Source organism: Watersipora subatra, chromosome 2 (genome assembly GCF_963576615.1).
Source record: "Watersipora subatra chromosome 2, tzWatSuba1.1, whole genome shotgun sequence".
Lineage (NCBI taxonomy): Eukaryota > Metazoa > Bryozoa > Gymnolaemata > Cheilostomatida > Watersiporidae > Watersipora > Watersipora subatra.
The window spans coordinates 71,347,849-71,366,966 of NC_088709.1; the positions used below are offsets into that span (position 1 = coordinate 71,347,849).

At 36.9% G+C, this 19,118-nt stretch overlaps 1 protein-coding gene across 1 annotated transcript; it reads right to left on the bottom strand.

Annotated features, from left to right (window-relative positions):
• Positions 1-2,094: 2,094 nt before the first annotated feature.
• On the bottom strand, positions 2,095-5,911 carry LOC137388513 (uncharacterized). The gene is made up of 7 exons (XM_068074999.1): positions 5,777-5,911; positions 5,475-5,677; positions 4,874-5,288; positions 4,372-4,779; positions 3,361-3,435; positions 2,243-2,372; positions 2,095-2,105 (listed from the first exon to the last, which is right to left on the bottom strand). Exons 1-7 carry the CDS (start codon positions 5,909-5,911, stop codon positions 2,095-2,097), a joined length of 1,377 nt encoding a protein of 458 aa, XP_067931100.1.
• Positions 5,912-19,118: the final 13,207 nt, after the last annotated feature.

Consider the following 19,118-nt stretch of genomic DNA (forward strand, 5'->3'; position numbering starts at 1 on the left):
TGCTTGTGTTTTAATCATACAATGGCTCAGCTTGCAGCTGTGTAAATGTACACTTTTCACTTGTATAAATAGAGCCCATTTAATGATTACTAATTATCCGTGTTATGCATATATGAAATACTGAGTAGCTTTTTGTGTGACTCCAAAGTTGTTTGCTGAGGAGAGTAAAATATCTGACAATTGCCTAAATAGCCAATGAGGAGACATGCTCATGTTATAATTTTATGCTTGCAAAAACAGCAATAGAGTCATAACCTTTTTAGATCTTCTAGTAGATTTTATTAAGAGTAGTTTGCTCTGTGTGATATATTTATTCTATTGCTGTTTTTGTGGTGTATTTATATTTGCTTGAAGAAACTGGCATCAATTATATTTTTAGTAGTTAATTGATTAGAAGTGTGTTTGTGACTAATTGAATTAATATAAATATAACACAATATAAATATAATGTCTTGTTTTTATTCTTAACATTAAAAACAGCAGAATCAATGCAAGTTTGAGTTTGAGAAAAGTTCATATAAGTTCATATGCAGTATTTGAATGCACTCAGTTCTGATTAGTCAAGTAACAAGAAAACTCAGTGTAATTGCTCCCTGCTTCTCATTTACTGATGTAGCTCTAACTGAGTGGTGTATTTACTTTAACGTTGTTCTTATTTTGTCAGCCTGATAAACCTGCTAAAATGTCTCACAGCACCATAAAATCTCAAAGTTATTTCTTAGAAAATAATTATCTGCGTCATAATGCTTTTACTTTGTCAGCCTCTTAACTTAATCTCAAGCTGCAGTTATAGAATCGTAAAACATTTAATCATGGAGCATAATTGTTTTCAAAGCTTTAGCAACCTCAGAGCTATGTGAATCTGCATAAGAAAAGCCTTTTATGTTAGTTTAAATACTTTCATGAATCAAGGAAATTACAAAAATCATCCTTTGACAGTAAAGCATTTCAGTTAATGAATTCATATCAACTGGTATCTTCTATCCAACAATCAATATGTGGCAAGGTTGAAATTAAACCAGAAAGAATCAATAGGTAAGGAGTCCCATTCATATCAAGCATAAATAAAAATAGTAACAGTCTGAGCTGTAATGCTGAGCCTCACATCAATGTAGAGGTTTTTGACCAACAAAGGCTACTAGTAACTTGAAACAAATCGATTATATCAGTACTTTTATTATATATTTCAGTACCTCAGAGTCTTGGCTTCCGAATGAGCTTATATTCAATCCATAAAGAATAATAGAACTATAAAAAACAAGGTGTCAAAAGTATGTCCTGCAATAAAAAAACCTTGGTTGTGGTTTCCACAATGCGATGTCATAATTAGCATTTAGCCTTAGGTCGTCGATCCCTGACAATCGGTGGTCTTAAACTCAGAGAGCGCTAATAATAAACTAGGGTTCGAGATAATCAACAATGCCCGGGATCGTGCTAACACCCAACCGATACAAACACATGTTCTGGGTTAATAGATTTCGGGTGATTGTTAGAGTCTACTTTTTTCATCTTCATTCATTCTGAACATTTATAGTACTTATTATCACATTGTTTTATATGATTGCATTGTTTGTCCCATACAGGAATGCAGAGGAAATTGACAAATTCTGAAGAATTAGTATCGCTTTCCATGTTGCTTTCTAAATATGATTATGCTTCAATAACTATACTGTCATTGATAAAAGTAATGAAATCACATTGATTAAATTGTGACCTGCAGTGGCATGGACCTTGGACTATAGGTAAATTACACTCTTCCGAGATCCCGCAATGCTTGAAATTAATTAGTCTCAGTCGTGCCCCTCAACATCACAATAAACACAGAGAGAGCTAGTGCACAATATCATCGAGAAAACATAGTATGGTGCTTGGAATCTGAGCTATTTATCATAGAGATAATCTGTACATGGAAAGCTAATGACACCGATTCCTGTCATATTCATTGGTTGTCTGGAGTTGTTTTACCTTTGCCTGCTACTAGCGTCATTATCGTAGTTGATAAATAAGCAGTAAGAGCACACAACACCGAATATGAAAATTGTGATGTCATAATTTGCGAGCCTATACCATTGAACATTTCTGTGGTATAGAGCTCTAGGGATATCCTATAAACACCAACTAATGCCTGTCTCCTCATGTCAAACAATGGCTCATTTGAAAGCCAAGATATTGAAGAACCTGGATAAGCTAAAACAGTACTGATATAATTGATGTGCTTTAAGCAGTAAAGTACTGCTTCTACCTTCGCTACCACCACATTCACTACCCCCATCACTGCTACCACCCTGACTGCTGCTACTCTGACTGCTGTTATCACCACTACCACTGCTACTACCACTATCATTGCTTCCACCGCCACCATCACTACCTCGCTACAACCACTGCTACCATTGTTACCATTGATACCACCACTAATGCTACCACCGGGACTATTGCTATCACTGCCACCACCACTACCACTTTTACTACTACCGCCAGCGCCACCAAAAAGTATTTTGAATTACAAATAGCTTTGTCATACTTATTTAGCTAGCAGAGGTTAGACTCTGCAGATAGATATACTTTATATATACATGCATATTAGAATTAGAATTATAAAAACAGAATTATGCAAAATTTTAATATTTCTCAACAAAAATTATTGAACTTTTTGCATAATTCTTACATCTATATATTTCTGCGTCTGTCTTATGTTGATATTTTTGATGGCGATCAATACATATATATGTAGGTATATGTATAAATTTGGTAAAAAAATTATTAAAATTTGACTAGGCAATGCGTAGTAAAATTTTAATAAATTTCTTACCAAATTTATACTAAGCTTTAATTCAGTATCAAGCACTTTATGCCGACTTTTAGCCTAAGGTTATTGTGTATAGATATACTATACATATATGTATATATAAATCACTATTAAAAATGCCAACTAAAACAAACACGGAAATATATAGAAGTAAGAATTATGCAAAAAGACTTCACTAGTTGCACATGATGTAATCTCAATGACTTTTAGGTATTCCTGACAGAAAGTTCCCTCTGCCCAACTCTCAATTATGAGCAAAGATACCTTATGCGTTATACAAGCTGTACTTCTGTTTATTCGTTATATCAATGATATACAGCCCCCCAAGGATAGCCGACGGCTCTCATATGGGCGGGGTGTAGTATAATCTCAACGTAGATCTATACCTGAGTGTTAATAAGCTTAGAAGTCTTCCTAAGAACCTTTTGATCAACTGGCATTCAGTATAAGAATGAACTCGAATCTTCCGTAGCTATTCCGATATCCTTTGCAGGTCAAGGTCATCGAAATGTCAAGGCCACTCTCCTACATCTTCCCCTCAAGCCCCTATTTACCTGGGTGCCATCACAACCTTCTACAACACACAACAAGACAGCCAGCAATATCCATCTCTCTAGCCTGACTCTAATCTGTCAATATGACAATGAAAATAATCCTTATGTATCAAGCGTCTCTCGAGACAAAATCTTAATACACTAGTGAAAATGTTAGTGACAATAATATAACACAAAAAAAATAACGAAAACTTTTTTTTTAGGCAACAAATCTTCTTCTCAGAGGTCTCGAATAAATTACTTGGACTTGTCTTATCTCACGAGCCCAATCTCGTACAATGGCTCTAGTTGGGTGGAGTCAATCTCTTAATAGCTGAACCCTAAACCAATAAGTATGGTTTCTTCTTGTGTATGTCTGTGCATATATGGCGTAGCCATGTTATTTGCCATATTATAATCCACAATATGTCTATTTTCTACTACTACCATACTCCGAATTCTGGTTTCTCCTTCGCTATCGTATTCAGCATTATTATTGCTAATCCCACTCATAGATGATAAATAGTTATTATATATCGTGAACTCCATTGGGTAGATAGTGCACAAGACCAGATTGATGTTATTATCATGTAACCTTTGACTGTATGGTCTAATAATATCGTTAGGATTGCTATTATCTGTCCTATTGAGGCTACAACGCCTGTGAGATCTAGATTGATTCAAGCGGCTAAACCTTGCAGATCCAACATGTATATATATTATAGAGTTACTAAACCTGTTGAGATCAGACGCTATGAATCTTAAGGCCGCAATCCATGTCAACCCAGGTACCGATACTGTAGTAAAAGAGGAGTCATGCAACTCTCTCACAATTGAATTTCCCTGTAGAAACGTGTTCATACTACAATAATGCAATAATTATGATTCACTTGTACTATATATCATTATCCTTAATCCTACAACAGCAACTCAATAGAACTACAATACATATATATATAAATATTACAAATCAAATTTCCTAAGGGGTTTTGATTGTCTCCCCGTCCTTGTAACATATATTGGTTTAGGTACTGAAAGCTGTGGAGGTGATTTCCGAGGTGATTTCCTTCTCTGTCTAGCTATCGGGCTCCTAGTGCCCATTTCTTGTCTGTCGTTTCTAACCTGGCTCTCTGCCTCAGGTATTGATTCTTCCTCCTCTCTGGTTGTTACTATTTGCGGTGATAGATTTTTTGTACCCTGGTTTTCAGACGCTCTCAGAGATGCGTGCATTCTTTCCAACGCTGCGCCTTTGTCACCTGGAAAAGCCTGCACTCCTCCCGATTCTGCACCTTTCTCCCCTGAAGAAGCCTGCACTTCTCTCGACTCTGCACTGATATTTCCCCTGCCACGCACTTGAGCTCTGTTCCTTCTGAACAACCTATCACTTTCACTTCTTGCTACTACTTCACGGCCACTAGTAGCTACCACTGTGCCAGGAATCTGGTGACCGTCCGAGTTATTTATAACTACTGGTTGGTTGACTGTCAATTCCCTTCTATTCTTTGTAGCATATCGTCAATTGTTTTTCCTTAACCATCTCTTCTTTAGCTTTAACTTTATTCAAGTCAATTCTTCCTTCTGGCATAATTCCCATCGAGTTCATGGGTCTTCCAAACAATAACTCTGCTGGAGAATACCCATTTGCCAACGGGGTATCCCTATACATGCATAACGCAGACTGTAGATTGACAGTTTTATTCATGAGTCCTTTGACTGTCCGAACCGCTCTTTTAGCTGCACCATTGCTTCTAGGAAAGCGCGGGGCACTTGTTATGTGTTCTATATCCCATTTTCGAAAGAATTTTTTCCTCTCTTCTGATACAAACTGAGGTCCATTATCACTAATCATAGTATTCGGAGCTCCCAGTGTACAAAAAAATTCTTCTAATATTTTTATTACAGCTGAAGTATTGAATGAGTCCTGCAACTCATGCACCGTAATGAAGCGGCTGAAGTAATCCACAATAATCAGATAAGTCCTTTAATCCTTTTCAAACATATCCATTGCCAGTCTCCACTAAGGTCTTTCTGGTATTGGTGTTACAACCAAAGGCTCCCTTGGTTTACTTCAAAACTGTTCACATTGTTCACACTGTTGTACCACGTTTCGTATATCGGCTGTCATCCCAGGTCACCATACTATTTCCATAGCTCGACGAATACACTTGGTTTCTCTCTGATGACCTCGATGAATGTCTTGTAACACTCGTTCCTTTTCTAACAGCGGAATGAAGACTCTGCTGTGATACCAAACAACTCCATCAACATAGGTTAGATAGTCTCTGAACAAATAACATGACTTTGCTATATTTGGTACATCCTTCATTTCTGGCCAACCCTGCGTAATGAACTTGTACAGCAGCAGCCCCAGTTCATCTTCTTGGAGTGCTGCTCTAATTCATGAAAGTCTCTTAGTTGCAATTGGTAATGCTGCTACCATCTCAGATATCATCTTCGAGTCCTTCAACTCGTTAACAGTTACCAGCTTGCCTCCTACCGGAGCTTGCAACAGAGCATTTGCCAGCACCAAATTTTTTCCCGGAGTATAGACAATGGAATAGCTGTATGCCATCATTTTAAGTCTAAATCTTTGTACTCTGATAGGCAATTTAGCTAACTCCTTAGTATCCAACACAGCTAATAAGGCTTATGATCAGTCTCCACTGTGAAGTGCCTGCCAGCTATGTAGTAGTTGAATTTATCGCAAGCCCATGCTATAGCCAACGCTTCCTTCTCTCTCTGAGCGTAATGTTTCTTGGTAGATGTCAAAGACCGTGATGCATATGCCACCGGCTTCCATTCATCATGTACTTTCTGTAGTATGACTGCTCCTAACCCGTAAGATGACGAATCAGCACTTATCATAGTGTTCGCAGTTAGGGAATATGGAGACAATACCAGTGTATATGACAAGATTCTTTTTATCAGCTTAAACTGACTATCGTGCTGTTTACTCCACATCCAATCACTATCTTTTCCAAGCAGCTGTCTTAGATGATGTGTTCTGTCTGCCAGCAAAGGTGTGAATTTACCTAGATAGTTTACAATTCCAAAAAAACGTTCATGTTCTTTTCCATTAGTAGGTACTGGAAACTTCATAATAGCCCTAGTTTTTTCCGGGTCTGCCCTGATTCCATTACCATCTATTATGTGTCCTATGAATTTAGTTTCTGTCACCTCAAACTCGCATTTCTCTGCGTTTAGAGTAATTCCTGCTTGTTCTAGCTTGTTTAAAACTGCTTCCAACCTTTTGTCATGTTCTTCTTCTGAAGCTCCATGAACTAAAATACCATCCATCTGACAAATTACTCTTTCAAGATCTAATAAAACTTTATTCATTTCCTCTGAAAGATTTCAGGCGCTGAACTAACACCAAACGGTAGCCTCTAACAGAAGTACCTCCCAAATGGAGTTATGAATGTTGTTAGTCTCTGTGATTCCGGGTGTAACCTCATTTGCCAATATCCACAGTTTGCGTCTAACTTGGTAAATACTCTTGAATTTCCTAATGCAGCTAAGGTTTCATCGGATGTTGGCAACGGATGATACTCTCTTCTAACAGCCTTATTAAGGTTTGTAAAATCAATGCAAACTCTGAGCGTCTCATCCTTCTTCGGGACCACTATGCATGGAGAGCACCTCTGTGTAGGCTCTTCAATTTATTCTATAACTCCAAGTTTCTCCATTCGTTGCAACTCTTTCTTCAATGGCTCTTTTCTAGCAGCCACTATTCTCCTGGGAGTACTTTGAACAAGTGGAGTCACTTCCTTGGTTATTGAAACAATGACTTGAGAGTTCATTGATCCTATTCCTTGAAACAATTTTGAGAATCATTTTCTCCAGTTGTGCTTCCTCTGCACATCCAAAGTTCCTACAAACTGTATCAGACCTAACTTTGAAATTGCTGGCTTGCCCAACAAAGGTGATACTAAATTATCTACAAAATATACAGTCTATCGTATATGTCTGGTTCCTGTAGATAATTTTACTACTGCTTGGTCCTCTACTTCCAACTCATGATTGCCAGCTCCCGTAATTGTTTTTGTGAGTGTTGGGCTTTGTCCACACTCTTAATTAATCTAGACGGAATTGCAGTGACTGCCGCTCCAGTGTCTACTTTGAATGTTATAGTGCGTGAATTGACTTCCAAGTCAACCATCCACGCTTTTGATGTTTCAGTGATCGATTCAGTCACACCGTCTAGCCAATCTGACTCTGAGGAACCTAAAACAAACCTTCAAGGTCTTCTTCACAGGCCACCTCATCAGTTCTCTATCTATTTCCTGCCTTACATGCTTTGCTTTTGGCCCAATGCCATCATCCTTTGCACATATAACAAGTTGAGTTTCTCGCTGGGCATCTATCTTTGGGATGGAATGGCTTATTACAGAAATCACATTTCTGACCAACCCTCATCGTGCTAGGTCTTTGCCTCCGCATGCTTCTAAAGCTGTCTTGTTTTTGTTCGTCATTTGACCTATAGTAGGTATTTCTTGCTCGCTGCTGTCTCAGCACATCTAAATTTTCACTACCAGTATCATGATTAGCTAATTTTGATGCCTGAGCATGATGACTGACATATTGCTTCGCTTTTGTTATGCATCTGGCTAGATCTAGGTGCTCAACATCTATGAGATATTATCTTAACTTGTCATCACTGACTCCCACCACTATCCTGTCACGAATCAATTCGTCACGCATAGTTCCATGGTCACAACTATCAGCTTGTGATTGTAACTGAGTGATGAATTGATGTATTGACTGTGACCCTTGTCTCATACTATTATATTTTACCTGTTTGAATACCACATTCCTGACTGGCTCGAAATGTCTATCAAACGTTGCTATAACATTTTCTAAAGCCGTGGTTCAACCAGCCTCTGTATTATAAAAGGTCAACTGATCAAAAGTTGGAACACTATCTGATCCCATCAGTAATAATAGATTTGTGATTTGTTCATCTTCTCCCATATCGGAATATTTCTTTGCTATTTTCACAATTGAGAACTGAGACTTGAAGGTTTTCCAACGTAGAGCCAAGCTTTCACTCTTAAAGTCTAATCTCTTTACAAAGCGGTCATCTTTACCATCCGCCATTTCTTTTAATTATTATCACTTAGAGTTTCTACAAACTTTCTATAACTCTCACAAATTCCTGCAAATTCACTATGAAAATACAATTCAAACTGTCTTCTGACACCATGTAGTACAATCTCAATGTAGATCTATACCGGAGTGTTAATAAGCTTAGAAGTCTCCCGAAGAACCTCTTGATCAACTGGCATCTAGTATAAGAATGAACTCAAATCTTCCGTAGCTATTCCGATATCCTTTGCAGGTCAAGATCACCAAAACGTCAAGGCCACTCTCCTATACGGGGTTTAATGATGGAGCTATGTTGGGAAGAACCCGAACACGGCACCCGAACAAACAAATATGCTGAATAAAGCCCCTAGTAAAGTTACAAATATTATTAACTATATTGGTTATTTTACTTATCTGTTGAATTCATTTTGTTGTCAAATAAATATAGTATCCCAATATTGCCACCATTATGATCAGTCAGTTGCCATTCGCAAGCATTCATGATATTACTAGTCACAATCGTAAAATAGCCCAAAATCGGTTTTGCATTTATATTTTGAGTATGAAAACTGCACTGCACAGCTTTTCCTGCTGTCCCATCTTATTGGCCAGGTAAAACAATGTGACAACAATAAAATACTTTTTCATTTTATATTAGGGGTAGCAAAATATTAATCAAAAACTAGAATAAAAGGCCGTTGTTCGGATAATTTTGATTAAATTATATTTAACTATAAGCCCATACTACGACCATTAACAATTTTAAAATTACTAAAAGTAGGTAATTTGAAATGTTTTATTTTGCATGGTACCATTATTTTGGTTAGCTATCAACCCTACATTGTAGAAATTCAAGGTTTGCTATTGTGAACCGCGGGGTCTACTGACTGAATGAGATAATGAAACGATAACAGCGAGTCGTGTTTTCCAAAACCTAACAAGGCAACGCGACCGCCCCGTGAGAGTCGTGTTTGCTCCGAAACCCAGGCTAGCACAATCCTAACGATAATCCTAACAAGCCCTTATGATAGCCGTCGGCTATCCTTAGAGGCTGTGTATCATTGGTTATATGCTTTAGTTTGCACCAGCATAAGCTAGTGCTAATTACAAGCCCGTAAGCTAGTAACCTATTGGCTGAGTTACTAGTAAGAGCCGTGAGAGTAAGAAAAACAAATGACATTGCGCAGTGCGCAGAGCGGTATGTGTATTTTCACCCACATAGCGACATAAATGTATATTGCCAAATATACAGTATCCATCAATCTGTCGATCTTGGAACAAGAGGTTTCGAGATCAAATCCAGCATGGAACAGATGTTTCATTCCTAATTTTTAATAGCTATAACAAGACAAACCGAAACACACACATACACACAAACTTTGAAATTTATGTAAATAGATGTACATTTATAACAATTATATATAGATATTTTCTGCAACAAAATTTGGGTTGCAACAAAACAGCAGCAAAATATTAATGATTATAATACTAATATATCCTATTAGAAATTACATGTATAATTTGTTAAAAATATTAATTACATTTCAGTGTAGGCACTTGTAGAATTCTAGTCATATTTATAGCAAATATAGAAATAACAAACAAGTCTCGTGCTTAAAGAGATCAGTGTAGATTAAAGATATCAGTATAGATTGTGTTTCTGGTAGTTAATTGATTATAACTGTGTTGGTGTTATCTGGCTAATTGATTCATATGAATGAAACACAGCGCATTGTTCATATTCTCCTTAATGAAGACAGCAAAATCAATATAATGTTTCTTTTGACAAAAGTTCATTAATCAATTGTTCATTTATTCTTAACACTAAAAACAGCAGAATCAATGCAAGTTTGCCTTTGACAAAAGTTCACATATAAGCAGTACTCAGATGCACTCAGTTCTGAATAGACTGTCAAGTAACAAGAAGATTCAGTGTAATCATTATCTGCCTTCAATTGAGTGACGGAATTTAGGCTGAGCAAAATCTTTTCAAGAAGGTAAACTTAAAGCCTTGTTCTGACAGTGATTTATTTGGATACTCTAAAGTTAAATACTGAGGCTCTAACACAACAGTGAAAAAACTAAATCTTGCAAGTTTTCATTTTGATAATTTTAAAAGGCGGCAAATCCATGCTATTCTGCTTATGATATACTAGCATATGCATGTGTATCATCTAAACACTGTGATGTTACTCTCTCTATGATATACTAGCATATGCATGTGTATCATCTAAACACTGTGATGTTACTCTCTCTATGATATACTAGCATATGCATGCGTTTCATCTAAACACTGTTAAGTTACTCTCTATATGATATACTAGTAAATGCAAGTATTAAACTTGAACAATGCTATGATATTTCTCCTGTGATATATTAGTGTATGCATGTGTATCACCTGAATGATATTATGGCACTTTACCTATCTATTTTCTATTAGTATATATGTGTGTACATATATGTGTACCACCTGAATGGTATTATGATACTTTACCTATGATACACTAGTTTTAGGGATATACATGTATATCCCTTAAGCAATATTATTATACTCATAGTATATGCATGTGTATCACATAAACAAGATTATGATAACATTATGATATACTAGCAAATGCTTGTGTATCAATTGAGCAGTAATATTACACTTTGCCAATCTATATATATAAATTGCAGTGCTTGTTGTTTGTCTGTTAGACTGTCGTTTGTGTGTCTAGTTATAGCAAAAAAGTGTTTAGGAACAAAAGCCAACTTTGCCCTGGATTTGAGCTTGGAACCTCCAGGCCTGGGAGTAGATGTTCTAGCCACTGTGCCACCCAGGCTTTGTTGGATATGATGGATTAATGTACATGGGTTCATTACATCGGTTAAAATAAGCATAACGATGCAGTGTGATAGTAACATCATACATAATGATTACACGCTGGCTTCATTGTACTTATAGTAGTAAAGATTTAGACAAGCTTAAGTTTCTTGATTAAGTTACTCAAATTAGCCAATTTGATAATTTTGCCATTGGCTAATTAATCAATCTAGCTAAGGAGAACTGCATTATCTGCCACTGTTTATAAGCGGTCTTATTACCCATGCAATTTTAGGCATTCAGCTAGTGATATACTATTATATACATATGTATTGCATGAAAAATATTATGATAATGTTGCTAAATGTATCTTAATGTTTTGTATAACACTTAAGTTATACCTTGATACTCTATCTATAATTAATAATATGTATATCATCTAAGCTATAACATAATACTCTACCTATGACTACTAGTATGTATATCATCTAAGGTATAGCATGATACTCTACCTATGATTACTAGTATGTATATCATCTAAGGTATAACATGATACTCTACGTATGATTACTAGTATGTATATAATCTAAGATATAACATGATACTTTACCTATGATTACTAGTATGTATATCATATAAAGTATAACATGATACTCTACCTATGATTACTAGTATGTATATATCATCTAAGGTACAACATAATACTCTACCTATGATTACTAGTATGTATATCATCTAAGATATAACATGATACTCTAACTATGATTACTAGTATGTATATATCATCTAAGGTACAACATAATACTCTACCTATGATTACTAGTATGTATATCATCTAAGATATAACATGATACTCTACCTATGATTACTAGTATGTACATCATCTAAGGTATAACTTGGTACTCTGCCTATGATTACTAGTATGTATATCATCTAAGGTATAACATGATGTTGTATACTATATATAGCATGATACTATCCACCATCTTCTATCTAACTATGACCATTGTTACGATGCATCTTGTAGTCATGATCCCGAAAACTCATTAGCATTAAAGTTTTGCATCAACATAATTAAATACATAGTACGCTGAAAGACGCAATTTGACTGTTGGAGTCTTTATCTCCTCTTTTTACAAACATATTACAGTTATTAATCATGTTTAAAAAATGGTCATTATTTTTACCACTTTTTGCTTAGCACAAGCATAACAATGCTTGTGCTAAGCATCGTAAGCAACTGCTAAACAAACCAATTATATTTCTATATTTCAATTTATTGTGTATGTTTTATCGACTTCACAAAAAGTGACCAATAGATCTTTTGTTTTCTACTTTGCCGGTTGCTTTCGGCGGGTAAATGCTAACAATCGCTGGTAAGCTTTTCACATCAAATAGCAATTCTACTTATTTTGTGGTCTTGTAATTCATTGTTTTTTCAGCAATGAGTTGTCACTGTTTCTTGCACATCCATCATAAAGCAGCACTACATATTAGCCAATTGATAGCTCACATTTTCATTTACTCAGTGTCAAACATAGTTTCCTGTTGTTTATACATCTATAAATGACTGCATTGTTCTCACCAACAATACAACTACCATAATAATCAATATGGATTGCCCTTTGAACAAAAACCTTGACGGTGGCTGACGGTGAACTCACATCTTGAGAGCCTTGTCAAGCATAGTAAATCTGTTTTTAATACTTTTCAGGTTATTCAATAGAAGCTTCTATCGATTGCCTTTATTGATGATAACTTAGTTTTTAGACTTGTTTAAACTTGTTTCTGGGCTTATAGTTCTACTATGTCATATTTTGGAATAAATCTTCTTACATCGGTATTCAACGTAAAGTATTTTGAACATTTTCTGTTAAGTAAGAATGACTTCAGCTACTTTAGGCAAACTTATTCTCAATTAGTCAATTATGAAGAACTAGTCATGACACTCTCAACATACATGTAAAATGTATATTGCTACAATTTTCTATATTAATACAATGTATAATGTACACGGCGATGAATGTGAACTTATAGCAAGTTAAAACCTCATATGTTTACTTACAGTATTTAGATACTCATTAACATTATTTTGTAATTTTCTTACTTCAAACAAGTGAGTTAGAAATTTGACCTTATTAAGCCACTAAATATATCAATTTTTAACAGCTTATATCTGTCAAACAAGCTGGAATGATGGCTTGAGTCTGAGATCTTTACTGTTATGTATGATATCTGTGAATCTATTCTATTAGTTATTACAAATTGGTACACGATTTTGAGTCTAATATTATTACTGTTTTGTTTAACGCTTGTGCACCTAGTCAGTTAATAATCTGAATTCTGATGTTTATGATACAGCATCCATTCACACTTTGCTGAACCGCTGCAGGTTACATGGAAACAGTAAAGAATGTTGGCAAATTTCTTCTTCAGAAGGCAAATGAGTGGGTGAACGGTAAGAATAATAGTTATTTTTATATCACATAAATTATCCTAAAGTATGAACTAAATTCCACTCCTATTGCTTGCTTATGAAACACTTTATTGATCCAGACCCGCTGTTTGAGTGTGCCAATTCCTGTGTGCCCAGCGCCCCGACTAGCTGCAGTGCTACTGCGTATGTGGGCCTCATCATGCCCTAATAAGTAGGAACTAAGCTTTCATTTATTTTGTTTAACTTAATCAATATTATAAATATATCTTCGTTTTGCTTAATGTTATATTTATATATCGTTTTCAACTATATATATATAAAAATTGAAAAAAAAATTGTTCCCTCACCCTGGTTAACTCATGTCGGTGGTAAGTTCTGCTCTAACTCAAGTCTCCTACCAGAGACCTGAGAGTTTGAGCACTCGCCTCAAGATTTTAGCTGTTTCTAATGGTACATTTTTCTGCAACCCACTTGAGTTGATTGCGGCCGGTATATTTTATGCGCAGGTGTTATTGTGCCCAGTGCCCCAATGACTACTGGAATTCTTTGCTTGCTGTATTGTAGTCATTGGGTACTGCTATATCTATTATAGTAGCTCTCTTGTTCTCCTTGTCCACCACCACTATATCTAGTCAATTTGCTAAGACACGCTTGTCAGTTTGGATGTAAAAGTTCTAGAGGATCTTAGCGCGATCATTCTCATAGACCTTACCAGGAGCTTCTCACCAGTTTTGTGATTTATTAAGGCCATACTCATCACATTGACTTCTGTACACAACATCTGCAACAGGATTATGCAGCTAAACTTGCATCAACTGGGGATGTTTTGAATGGTCTCAGGTACATCTTTGCACAATCTGCATCTAAGATCGTTTCTAGTGTGATAGATCTTTGTTTGGAGTTGCCTTGTTTAGAGCAATTGCTCCTGGGCTGCCATGAGTGGCGACTCTGTATTGGCCGTTAGGTTCCCTTTAATCAGCCACATATATGTCTAGTGGAGATTGCCAACCTTAGATATTTGTCGGTGGTAAGCACTATGGTTTCATGTGCCAGTCAAGTTCCTCATCATCATTGCGATTCGCCATTGTCAGAGCAGCCAATTGAAATTCAGCTAGCAACTTATCTGTGGTGGCCATGGAGGCTGCATAGGCTTTAATGCTTTGCTCTTTCTCTTTCACTGTCTGCTGTACACTTTTGAGTCCCCCTACCATCATCTTTTCTATTGAGATACAATCTATTAGTATCAGATTTTGGGTGAAGTGCTCCATGCATGGTCAGCAGTTTGCGAGTTGCTATATCTGTTTCTTTGATGACTTCTTCAGTCCACTTTATTATGCCTGCTGGGTATCTTATTACTGGCAGTGCATAGGTATCTATTGCCATAACTTAATTCCTGGCATCGAGCTGGCTTCGTAGGACCTGCTGAATGCATTTCTGGTATTCAGTAATGGCTTTGTGACGTACTTCGGCTTCATGGTTGATGTTGCTTTGCATAATCTCCAAGTAGTTGTACCCTTCTTCTATATCTTTGATGGTACCAATTGGCATTTTTAGGCCATTTGTGGGCACAGAATGGTCTTTCTTGAGAATTAGCCTTCCACATTTCTCAATACCGAAGGTCATTCAGATGTCCTTGCTGTAATTTTGAGTAAAGTGTATTAGCGAATCAATGTCTTTTTCCTTGTTAGCGTACAGCTTGATGTCATGCAGATAGAAGAGGTACCAGATATCTTGGTGCCCCTCTTAAACTGGTACCCATATTGAGTCTCCTCCAGCATATTGCTTTGAGGGTTTAGGCATATGCAAAAAACAGCGGTGATAAGGAGTCACCTTGATAGATGTCTCGCTTGATTTTGACAATTGCCAGCTTTTTGCCATTAGCCTCCAGTTCCGTCTTCCATTTGGTCATTGACATCTTGATGAACGCCACAAGAGCAGGATGAACTTTGTGCAACCTTAGGCACTCAAGTATCCAGCTATGGAGAATTGAGTCATAGGCCTTGTTGTAGTCAATCCAAGCCATGGCAAGATTGGTATGCCTTCTCCTGCTGTCTTGACAGACCCTCTGATCCACCAGCAACTGATGTTTGGCTCTTCGGGTATTGTATCCAATTCCCTTCTGAGCACTGATCATATAGTGACTCATGTGCTTTTCCAGTTTGTCTGCAACTATTCCTAAGATCAGTTTCTAGGTGGTGGGCAAGCATGTTATTGGCCGATAGTTCTTGGGAATTGGCCCCTGCTTCCGGTCTTTCCTCAGAAGTACAGTTCGTCCTTTGGTCAGCCATTTTGAATGGTCACCTTCTTCTAGGCATTCCAACTGCTTTGCCATTTTAGTGTGAAGTGATATCAATTTCTTCAGCCATAAGGCTTGAATCATGTCAGGTTCAAGTGCTGCCCAGTTCTTCATAAGCTGCACTCTGCACTTGATGTCCGCTTGGCTGATGGCGAGTCCTTGCTGAGCCACAGTGTGTTGGTGGCTCTCTTTGAGCCTCTTCAGACAATTTTCAGTGGTGTTATGAGTAGCCTCTTTCTACTAGATATCTGTCTAGAACAGTGGTTCCAACCTAGGAGAAATTCCCCTCTAGGGGGGATTTTGGAATTTCCCCCTTTAAAATGCCAAATTCCCCCCTAGGGGGAATTTGGCATTTTAAAGGGAGAAATTTTAGTTTTTATAATTTCACATTTTACGAACGCACTTTTAAGCCTTAACAAAATCCTAAATGTGTTTTATGTTCTCATCCCTCTTCTATTACATGTATATTCTGGCTGGGGTAGTAGACCAAGTACTTTTTACTGTAAATTCGTTGTAATACAGCCTGCATGTAGGTACTGTAAATGTAATAATCTTTGCCAACAATTTGGAAAAATTCCAATAAGCCAGCTTGACCTTAACTAATGACCTTGGTAACTAAGGTCAAACTAAGGCTTAGTTTGAAATTGTGCTGCTCACAGTGCACATGTATTTGACACAAGGACAAACTCACTTGTCAACTACTGCATCACGCGTAAAAGAAAAACAATATGTAAGATTCTTTGTATAAGTATAATTACATCTATGCTCACATTATTGTTTCCAATTATCACTCATGTTGTCTTACTTGCTTTTCTGCAAATAAGTCACATAATCATGTATCTATTATAGCAGTATATTAAATAAAAAATATTAATACAGTCCAGATGATTATTATTGTACAAACAGATACTAGGTCGTTTATAATAATTTTTAGCCGCCGCTTTATTTTTACGACTACTAATTAGTGCAAGATGTCAAAGGCAAAGAAACGAACCTACACTGAGAGTTACTTAGATTATGGGTTTTCGTATCTTATGAAAAACGGTGGTCGGCCTCCGCAATATGTGATATGCCTGAAAACTTTCTCAAATGACTCCATGAAACCCTTTCAGTTGAAGCAAAACTCGCAAAAGATTTACCCCACATTAGCTGAGAACGACCGAAATTACTTTTAGTCCAAAGAGCGGCAAGTAAAGAGAAGTCGTCTTGATGCAAGTGGAGATCTCTATGCTCATAGTAATGCACTTATTACAGCTTCATACGCTGTTTCCTACCGTATTGCTCAGTGTAAAGAGGCACATACAATAGGAGAGACCTTGATCAATCCATGTATGTTAGACTGCGCATCAATAGTACTTTGAAAACTAGCTGGGCAAAAATTTCAAGACATCCCACCATCCAACAACACTGTGAAGCAATGCATTGATGATATTGCAGCAAGTATTGAAGAGAAATTAGTTGCTAAGATTAAAGCATCCCTATTTTGAGCCATACAACTTGATGAGTCAACTGTTGTTGCCAGTCTTTCCCAGCTACTGGTGGATGGTAGATATGTGCATGCCACATCTATTGAAGAGAAGTTTCTGTTTTGTCAGCCCTTGCTTCAAACAACTTCACCAAGAGATGTGTTAAAAATAGTTGAAAATTTCCTTGAAAAGGCCAAGCTAGGTTGGGAGAAGTTAATAAGTGTATGCACTGATGGAGCACCTGCTATGTTAGGATGTAGATCAGGCTTTGTAAAACAGATCAAGCAGAAGAACCCTGGTATAGAAGGAGTGCATTGCTTCATTCACCGTGAAGCATTGGCATCAAAAACTTGGATGAGAACATAACAGTTGTGAATTACATCAAAGCATCAGCACTAAATACCAGAGTGTTCTCAGCACTATGTTCTGAAAGTGATGTCGCATTTACAACTTTGTTATTTCATACTGAAGTGAGGTTGATGTCCAAGGGAATTATGTTAGGCAGGCTCTTTGAGCTACATATGTCCGAGGTTATGAAATTTCTTGAAAGTAAAGGTCAGCATGAACTTTTAGCAGCCATGAAAGCTGATAACTATGTATTTGAGACTGCATACCTGATTGATACATTTGCCTAGCTAAACAAGTTGTCCTTGAAGGTACAAGGGAGCAATCATCATTTCTTTGCCATTCATGACAGCATTGATGCTTTCAAAGCAAAGCTGGTACTGTGGCATACACAAACCTGCACTGGGAACACGGTATCCTTTCCCACACTCACTGAACTATTGGAACACAAAACCTGCTCTTGGTAGTCTAGTGGCAACCATTACTGAACACCTGTTCAATCTCATAACATAATTTGGATGCTACTTCCCTGAGCTACCTTCAGAAAAAAAGATGCTCAACATCACACGAAATCCATTTCAACGCACTGTTAAAGAAATTCTAGAGGAGCTACAGTAGGAGTTTGTTGAGTTGGTTAACATTTCTGCACTGAAAGATGATCTCAGATCAATGTCTATTGACCAGTTTTGGCTCTCAGCAAGAAACATTTCTCTACTCATTGCTAAAAAGGCAATAATGATTCTGATGGCATTTAGCTGCACGTAAAAATCCTTCAGCATTGATGAAAATCCTACGCGTAGTAGGATTTTCATCAATGCTGCACCTTAAAAATGAGAAAAGAAATCGACTTGACCTTGAGAGCGACTTGAGATGTGCATTATAAAAACAAAACCTGATTTGTGAAAACTTGCACCGAGGCATCAGCGGGAGTGGTCTCGTTAAAACTCATAATCTCACCCCACACCCGTAGAGTGTACCGAAATAACAATAATGTTGGCGTGAATTATTACTATATATGCTACTCTCAGTTAATTAACAAATAAGTATATGTATACATGCTGCTGACCTACATATACATGTATGTACCTGTGTAGCCCTTTCAGTGAATACAATATATAGTAGGCCTATAGGTTCACACTTCACTTTTTCCAGGAGGGGAGAATTTGTATTTGAAAATTTTGCAAAGGAGTAAAAGCAAAAAAAAAGGTTGGGAACCACTGTTCCAGAACTTTGAGGTGCTGGATTTGGGATTATCTGGCATAGGCCTCCGTAGTTAACCTTTAAACTGGAAATACACTCTTGATGGATTATTGGTGAACTGTTTGTTCATTCCTTTGTTATCCAGCT